The sequence below is a fragment of the Mauremys mutica genome, chromosome 4 (genome assembly GCF_020497125.1).
Source record: "Mauremys mutica isolate MM-2020 ecotype Southern chromosome 4, ASM2049712v1, whole genome shotgun sequence".
NCBI classification, from domain to species: Eukaryota; Metazoa; Chordata; order Testudines; family Geoemydidae; genus Mauremys; species Mauremys mutica.
The window spans coordinates 92425353-92434353 of record NC_059075.1 but is presented as its reverse complement, the minus strand read 5'-3'; the positions used below and the strand labels follow the sequence as shown (position 1 = coordinate 92434353).

The following is a 9001-nucleotide window of genomic DNA, read 5'->3' as shown; positions in this document are numbered from 1 at the left end:
GCTATATGTAGAGGAGTTATACAGAAACATGCATTTGTTAACAATGACATGTTAACATTAACTTAAACAATAAGATATGTTCAGGTGCGCATTGTATAATAATGCACAGGTGTGATACCGTGTGAAACCAAATGTCAAGTGCTACCAACAAAAATCAGAAGTGATTGCACACTGACATCTTGGGATGATATTTTTAGTTTGTTTTTTTTTAAAATTTGCTTTAAATATTTAATATTTAAAATATATTTTCCCTACAGAAAGCATTTACTGGAAGACAGACTGGAAGATTTTCCTTTTCTAAAAGTATATCATTTAAACAATATATTAAATATGACACAGGTGATAAGACTCTAGAGGCCCTAAAGCCATTAGAGGTTTTCAGAGAATTTTTCAACCCAATGGTTTTACTGATTTTTACTAGCAAAACTTTGGAATTAGCAGCTTGGAGAGCACCCTGCCTTTACTGAAATACTATGCTTTAATTAAAACAAAAACAAGAGAGAGAGGGATGCCATGCTGGTTGGGGGAGGAATGGGAACAATTAAAACCTGAATAATTTACCAAGGATTTGATTTAATTAGTTTCTCTACTTGCTAATGAAATGTCTATACTGGGGTTTGTTCTTTCCTAGTGCATCTTCTCTTCCAATTTGTTCCTGCAGTCAAGTAAATGCTTGAATTTTCATTGGCAGCAGAGATTAAAGGACTTGGACCCTACTGCAGGATCAAGGAGGAAAGAACATTGGGGTGTGGGTGCAGAATTAACTCTTACCCACCAGTTATCTGAAATTGCAACACAACAAAACAAAGCAAGATATTTGTGCAAAAAAAGTAATTTGTACATAGACATTACTTCTAAATTTGCTTCAGTATAAAAATCCCTCTTCAATTTCCATTGACTAAGTTTTATTCCACCTGAATGGTCCTTCACTTTCCTAAGATTCCCATATTTTTAATTCATCCTCGTTTGATGGCCTAAGTAACCCAACCACCATCTTTCTAGCCAAGGGCAGGATGACATGGAGTTCCTTTATATTGCTCTTTAATAGACTGGAGTGGTTGCTTTTGAGCAAAGCAGGGTGCTTTCTATCTTCTATAGGCAGAGTGCTCTGTCTACTGGCCTTGGGAATGAAACAGAGCTGGAACTGAAGCCAGGTCTCCCTCCATGGCAGTGCAGAGCACTGCGAATGATAGGCCGTCCCTTTTTCTTTTCAATGTACCTGCTTTTATGAAAAGACCAGCTTCTCCATAAGCCACTGCTTAGTTTCCAATAGTCTGAGGGCTTAGTCTGGGGCTTGGGCTGAAATGACTGGTTTCTTAAAACTTCAATTCAGGCTCCTACAGGAAGCATAAAGTAGAAACATATAAAATTAAAAATGTAGAAACGTCTTCCATTTGTTTTTTTCATGGGTGTATTAGGAAGGCACCTGTGGCTAACAAGTTCTGACTAGTACTTTGTTGTATAACCAAAGAGCCAACCATATTGTTCGCTCAATCTATGTCATCATGCTTTTATTTTTAAATGATAGATTAATGAATATTCTAGATAAATGTCTATATACTTTAGTGTTCATATTTAAATTAACAGATTTTAAATGAATACTATTAATGTTTGTAACATTGCTGATTGGTACCACCTCATTAGTTTAATTACAAAGTCGGGGGGGGGGGGGAAGGAGAGGGGGGGAAATGAAGCAGTTCATTCCAGATTCAGTACTGCATGAGAGAAATATAGCAGATCTCCTACCCCATCACACCTCAACTCCCTCCTTTTCACTGAAAGAGCAAATTACCTGCATGATGCTTCTTAACATTCTACACTTCCTAAGTCAAAATCCATACTGCTCCCCTTGATTATGGTACGCATAGCAGTAACACAACGCACCTCCTGTCATGGTAATAAACTGCCTTTTTAAAGCAGGTACAGCATGAAGAAGTTTTAAAGTAAACAAGGGGCATTTACCAACTTCCATTGTTCAGTCAGTCTGTTCATAGTAATGTGGGTACAAACCTTAAAAGAAGAATTATTGCTTTTAACAAGATGAATACCTTTGGAAACATGGCAAACATCCAACTTAACAAGGATCTAACTACCAGTTAAAATGACATACATTTTGATTTTCGAAACCCTAATTTGATTACTCAAGATGGTATCACTTCACTTTCACATCTCTTCATTATATTCTTTACAATTCTAAGGTCTAATGAATATATTAGCAGCTAAATAGGATCAAAACAGAAAACTGGAAAACAAACCACATTGTATACAAGCATGTCCTATTTGGCCAATCAGTGGTGCACCCTGCTTTCCTGGTTGAAATTAAGGCACTAAGTGGCAGTTAAAGGATAAAAGAATTTAAAAAACCAAAACAAAACATTATCTGAGGAAAGAATGACATGTCTATTTCTTTTGGGCCCCAGCATGTACACAGTTTGAATGACTGAAAGTAAGGCATTCTGTTGGCAAACTTAAAGAACAAGTTCTACTGTTTTGAGCCTATTACATTCGTTGTCTGAGTGGGACTAGTGGCACTATTAACTGTTAAGAAACTGGATGGGAGGGATGCTACAAAAGTATGTCTGAAGATCTAAAAGGCACCAAAAAGAGAATAGCTCTGCCACTGCCAGTTCTAAAAACAACTATGTAAGCTGTGTTTAACACTGCATATAGTCTATTCACAAATCTTTGTTGACCAGAAGATAAAGTATAGTAGCTTTTCATTTAAACTCTCAGTTAATCAGGGGCCAGTTTAGTAAGAAATTTATTTTCACGTATGAGAAAATAACTGCAGTGTCTAACACAACTACACTTAAAGCAAAACTAGTCTATTATGCATTATTCTGGTTAACACTGAAGAAAACCTGTATAAACAAAAAGGGTTACCTCAAGATATATAGTTTACAATATGAAATCAACATATAAATGAATAAGATTTACTGAAAACAATGTAAAGTGTATTACAAAGATACATGAAACAACTTTAACCACAATATTTTCTCTGTGAAAAATACAACTATTAGTGAGATAAAATGTACAATTGAATTTTTTTTCCAAAAGAAAAAACAAAAAACACAGTATAAAGGAAAATATTTTTCTTCAAAACAGGGAAAATAGTTAAGGTCATTGTCTTTCATTACAATATAATTTGACACAAAAAGCAGTCATCGGATTGCACCAACTCCATGTTCAGTCTCCTGAACATGATAATAGTAAAAGGAGTCCATAAAGCATAATTACATTTCTGAATTTTATGATGGCAATATTTGTATACAGAATTTGATGTCACACCAGCTCTGTTTACAAAATGCATAATACTCTAAATTTCATGGCCAGACAGAAATGCAAATATTAGTTTATCCCAGCCCTGACTGTTTTTGGTGTTCACCAGAGTCGGAAACAGCCATAGTATTTTAAGTGTTATCTCTATAGCAATAAAGAAAAAATTATACTTAGTGCATGCTTTATCATTTGTCAAAAACATTTCTGAAAATAAAACTAAGTTACCCAATAGTTTACAAAATACAAAAATCATTATTCAGGTTAAAATGTGGTGATGTTTATGTTTACTTCCATCTCTAAAAGACTCATTTCCTTGGCAGCATCACTTTTCCTTAGCAGGCGCCAAAGTACAAAGTTCCACAAGAGAAATAAAATGCCTATGAATAAGAACATAGTCTGGTATTGTATGAGAATCAGAGTCTCTCTCTGAGCTTTCTTTTCCATCAGGTTAGTGCTGTAGAAAAATGTCAGATTCTGAAGAAAGTTTGTTATGAACACTTCTGCTGTACGTGATTCAAAAGTTCACCAAACTTTTCAAACAGATCCTCCACCCATTTTATATTTTTCATGCACAGCTGAACAATCTCCTCCTGTCCTAGATCTGCACTCTTTTTCTGAACAGAAGAAATCTATTTGAGAAAAAGAGAAAAAACATATTAGCCTGCCTCCGTTACTCATTTAAAATGTAGCATGCAGCTCATAAACACTTCCTTGATCCATATGCTAATGTCTGCAAAGTGGTAGGAATTCTTAGTCAAGCTTTATTTGTCCAGGGCCGTCTCTTCTGCAGACATGGCTAGCTAAGGTCCAGGTCTATTATTCATTACTGAAGTGATCTAATTAAAAAATACCAATCTAGGGTCTGATTTTCCAAGGTGCTAAACACCTTCAACTCCTGGTATCTTAAGAAATGTGTAGGAATGGTCTTAAGAAATGCCATAAATGTGAACAATGCCGTGTTGATTTAACATTCTTAAAATATAAGATCCAATAATATAAATAAATGCTAAGATATTTTTAAAAATATATTTAAAAACATGCACAATTAAAAGGCAATATTATCTTATTTCCTAGAGTTTGATAACTAGTCTATAGTTTACGACAGAACTGTAACAATGCAATGCCAGACGGGATAAAGACAGAACTTGTCAACTGATTTTCAGAATTGGCTTTAGGATACTTAAAGAGGAAATATATGAATAATTAAAGATCTTAGTCTAAAAGAAAGTTCAAGCAATGAAATATACTATTAAAAAACCTTGAATTTTTCTCCACAAACACAGCATGAAGAAATGTAAAAATAAAAAACAGTTGTGCCTTCTTTAGCAAAATTAGGAAGAATGAACTTAAAAGCAAATGAATTATTATGAATACACAAATACGATTTTTTTATATTAAGTCTAAACTATAATATATTCCCCCCAACATTTTTTGTTAAAAACCATTTAAAAATGCTCTAGTGTACATAACATCAATTCATCTATAAAAGAGGCAGGATATCAATAGTTAAGTCCTCACCAACCCTTGCAACCTTATTGTCCAGGGTTTCATGAACCAATAGAATTGAACTCCACTTCTCCTGCTGCAGACCCAATCTAGGGCAAACCCGACTTCCTTCCATGCTCCCTTCACACCATGTTTTTTCCCTCCCTCTCTCCCTTTTACCTTGTTACAAGATAGCCTAATGCTCATAGTATTTCTGCTACTCTCAGAGGTCCCCACAGTGCTGTGAATATTGGTCTTGCAGAACTGAGTGGTGATTTATTAGTCTGTTTGGAGGTGGAACCAAGGCTGTACATGGCCTAGGCATGTCTGAGAATGTGTGCATGTGTGTAAGGAACTCAGTGTATTTGCATCCAGGCACTGGCACCAAAGGGCTCTACTGGTAGTTGTGGCCTCTGTTCACTGAGGAAGATAAATCATAGGGAAACCTTGATATGCCAATGCCTTATGCAGAGGCAGTGGGCTACCTCTTCTCTTATCCCTGACTCTGCACAGCCACAAATACCCCAATCTCAGGCTCTCCTTCCCCCACCTCAAAGCCACTTCCCTCCAGATCCCACACATGTCTGCTAAAACACCCTGTGTCTCCCAAAGTCCCATTCAGTCTATCCTTCAGCATCCCTACTCAAACCTTATGGGTCTCTGAAGGTGCCTCTAATCCACAGAGCACAATCCTCATGCCTCTGGCTACCTAGCCTGCCTCACCAAGGGTTTGTGCAAAGCACAGGTGGTGAGACATGTCATAAAACAGAAACAGCTGCTGATCTGAGCAGTTTTGTCAGTTCATCTTGATGAAACTCAATTAGGTCAATAAGCATATGTGTTTAATTTAAAAAAAAAAAAAGCCTTATGTCCAAAATGTTATCAGAATGTGTGTATGTGAGGATGCAATGTGTGTATGTTGGCGAGACAGAGTGAGAGAGAAATTTGGAGTCTGTGGGGACTGTTTAGTCAGAGGGATTGAAGAACTGGTAGAAAAACAGAATATTTTTTAAAATTGGTGTTTTTAAATGTTTCTTCTATTAAAGTTAATATTCTACTAAAGAAGTTATATAGAAAATCCAGTTGTCCTAGGAAGAGTTACTGTCCCAAATATACAGATTGTATTTTAGTAATTGAAATTAAAGAGAAAATTTTAATCAAGTTATATGCTAATACCAACACAGGCTTAACTGTGGAGTCACTTAAAATAGGGAATATTATGGAAGTATTGTAACATATCACATTATGCAGAATAGAAAATCATCACCCACTAATGTCAACAGTTGATTACCTTGACTTGTCTGCAATAGAATCATTACTTTGGTTGGGTTAAAAATCAGAAACACATTTAGCTGCAGCAAAGAATCCTGTGGCACCTTATAGACTAACAGACGTTTTGCAGAATGAGCTTTCGTGGGTGAATACCCACTTCTTCGGATGCAAGGGAAGAAGTGGGTATTAGCTGCCTCCTACTGATGTTTTGATAATTCTGTTATAGACAGATAATTTAACTTTCTACACTACTTCTTAATTAATCTAAAATAATGCCACATATAAGAAGCAGAACAAATACTCACCTCCTCTTTACATGTCAGATATATGTGGTATTTGTAATGATGGAGTGAGTGATACAAAGAGTACAACTGTATTTTTTCTGGATCTACAGTAAACTCCTGCAGAGAAAATAGTTATTTTTAGGCAAATTAATGATATTTGTTCTGAGATAGGCTTCTTATTACCAAATGGATCATGTCAATTTTAGCAATTCAGAAATAAAAGGTAACTATCATCATGTCTGAAACTGCATCAAGAGATATGTAACACCAAAATTAGTATACCCTTACCCACTTTGTTTCTCATGTAAATTTAATGTCTTCTTTAAAGCTGGGTTTAATAGTTCTTTCAACCACTCTGAATATATGGAAGGTGTGTTAGCTTGCTATTTTTCAAGTATTACTGACATCTCTAAAAATAGTAAAAGATATAGCTATTTCTTGTTGTTCACTTAATCTATCAAATTCTGTATAGATTTTTGGAGAAGGGCAGATCTTTGTCTGAGGAACTGTGGAAAGAGCTTGCATATATTGCTGCGACAGTTTTTTCTTTCCAAAATTTACAAAAATATGTGGAATATATTCACTGGTTGGTGGCATCTCCTGCATCTACCGATGTTAGCTAAACTTGCTTTAGGTATGTCTTCCAGTATCTTGTAAAATCTAGTTCAGACTGTCCTGAAAAAGCCACAAAGATGAGTTATGTATTTCTCTAATATTTCTTTTCAATATTCCTTTTAACAATAAGATATGAAACAACTTCTGTCACTGGAGATAAATGAGAAGCTACAACAAAGAATAAATTTATTTATATGCCTGGCCTATGACATGCCTTATGATCAAATTAAAGTTTCTCCAGTGGAAACATTTATTTTTCCATGTACTGTCTAGCAGCTATTGTACAGTTTACAGTCGAAATCTACATCAACTTTAAGTAAATGTTAATATTAAAGGCTAAACTGCCACCAGCTGCATGTAGGGGCAACGTGGTGTTGTGCTCTGCCAGAAGCTGTCCCGTATTCCCCCTTGGCTCTGGTGGGAGAGGGATGGAGGGGGGAAATGTACCCTGAACCAAACCTAGACCTAGTCTAACATTTGCCGGCTAGCACAGCTGTGCTGCCTGTTACACTATGGAGATGGGAGGGCCACCATCTAAGGCTGAGTCCATTCCCTCCTCCTGCCTGTGCAAGAAGGGGAGCAGCAGCTCCAAGGAGACTGTTTCATCCTGCTACCTGTGATGTGAGTAAATTGCACAGGGGAGTAAGAGGTTGCCTTATACCTCCTTAATTCTTTGCTTTGGCATACAGGACAGGCCATGATGGGTATGTCTACATAGGAATAAAAGATCAGTGGCAACAGCTGTAGCTGGCCCAGGTCAGCTGACTTGGGCTTGTGGGACACAAGCTGTGGGGCTAAAAATTGCAGGCTCCCAGAGCTCGAGCTCCAGCCCAAGCTTGGAACATCTACATAGCCAACTTTTCAGCCCCAGAGCCGAGCCCTGTTTCAGCTGACCTGGGCCAACTGTGGGTTTTTTTATCCCTGTGTAGATGTACCCAATGTGGCCCTACATACATTATTTACATATGCACATGATTCCATTCAAGAATTGTTGTGTGGAATATTATTTTAACACATGTACCAAATTTTGCTTACCTATTTGGAATAAATTATATAGAGTTGCCAAGTTTCTAACTGCAGAAACTGAACACCCTTGCCCTGCCCCTTGCCCTGAGGCCCCACCCCTTCTCCAAGGCCCCGCCCCCACTCTCTCCAGCCCTCCTCCCTGCATCGCTCACTCTCCCCCACCCTCACTCACTCGCTCATTTTCACTGAGCTGGGGCAGGGGGTTCAGGAGCAGGAGGTGGTGATGGCTCCGGGGTGGGGCTGGGGATGAGGGGTTTGGGGTGTGGGAGGGGGCTCCAGGCTGAGGCAAGGGATTGGACTGTGAGAGTACAGTCTCTGGGCTGAGGGTGCAGGCTCCACGGTGGAACCAGAAATGAGGGATTCAAGGTGTGTGAGGGGGCTCCAGGCTGGGGCAGGGGGTTTGGGAGGGGGTGAGGGCTCTGCCTGGGGATGTGGGCTTTGGGGTGGGGTACGGCCGGGGATGAGGGATTTGAGGTGCAGGAAGGGGGCTCGGGCTGGGGCAGGGGTGCAGGCTCCTGATGGTGCTTACCTCAGGGGGCTACCGGGAAGAGGCAACATGTCTGTCCAACTCCTAGGTGGAGGTGCGGCCTGGGGGCTCCACACTGCTCCCACCTGCAGGCACCGCCCCCGCAGCTCCCATTGGCTGGGAACCACAGCCAATGGAAGCTGCAGAGCCACTGCTTGGGGCAGGGACAGTGTGCAGAACCCCTGTGGCCGCCCTACGCCTAGGAGCTGGAGGGACATGCTGGCCGATTCCTGGAAGCCACCCAGAGCCGGGTAGGGAGCTTGTCAGCCCCGTGCCAACTGGACCTTTAATGGCCCTGTCAGCAGTGCTCACTGGAGCCACCAGGGTCCCTTTTTGACCAGCTGTTCCGGTTGAAAACTGGACATTCGGCAACCCTATATCTATAATGGTTTAATAATAAAAGGAAACAGGTCACCAAGACAAGTGATTTAATATGCTGTAGATTTCAAACTAATCATTATTTTCAAAATTACTTAATTATTAAATATGTTTACAATTTTATCTTTTTTATATA

At 38.9% G+C, this 9001-nt stretch overlaps 1 protein-coding gene across 1 annotated transcript in view; it reads right to left on the bottom strand.

Moving 5' to 3' along the window:
- Positions 1 to 211: 211 nt before the first annotated feature.
- Positions 212 to 9001, bottom strand: part of QSER1 (glutamine and serine rich 1) — a 76857-nt gene continuing 68067 nt past the window's right edge. The window contains exons 12-13 of the mRNA XM_045014991.1: positions 6342 to 6437; positions 212 to 3908 (exon numbers count right to left, since the gene is read on the bottom strand). Of these exons, the coding sequence (XP_044870926.1) occupies positions 3768 to 3908; positions 6342 to 6437 (237 nt within the window). The 3' untranslated portion in view covers positions 212 to 3767. The remainder of the gene's footprint in view (positions 3909 to 6341; positions 6438 to 9001) is intronic.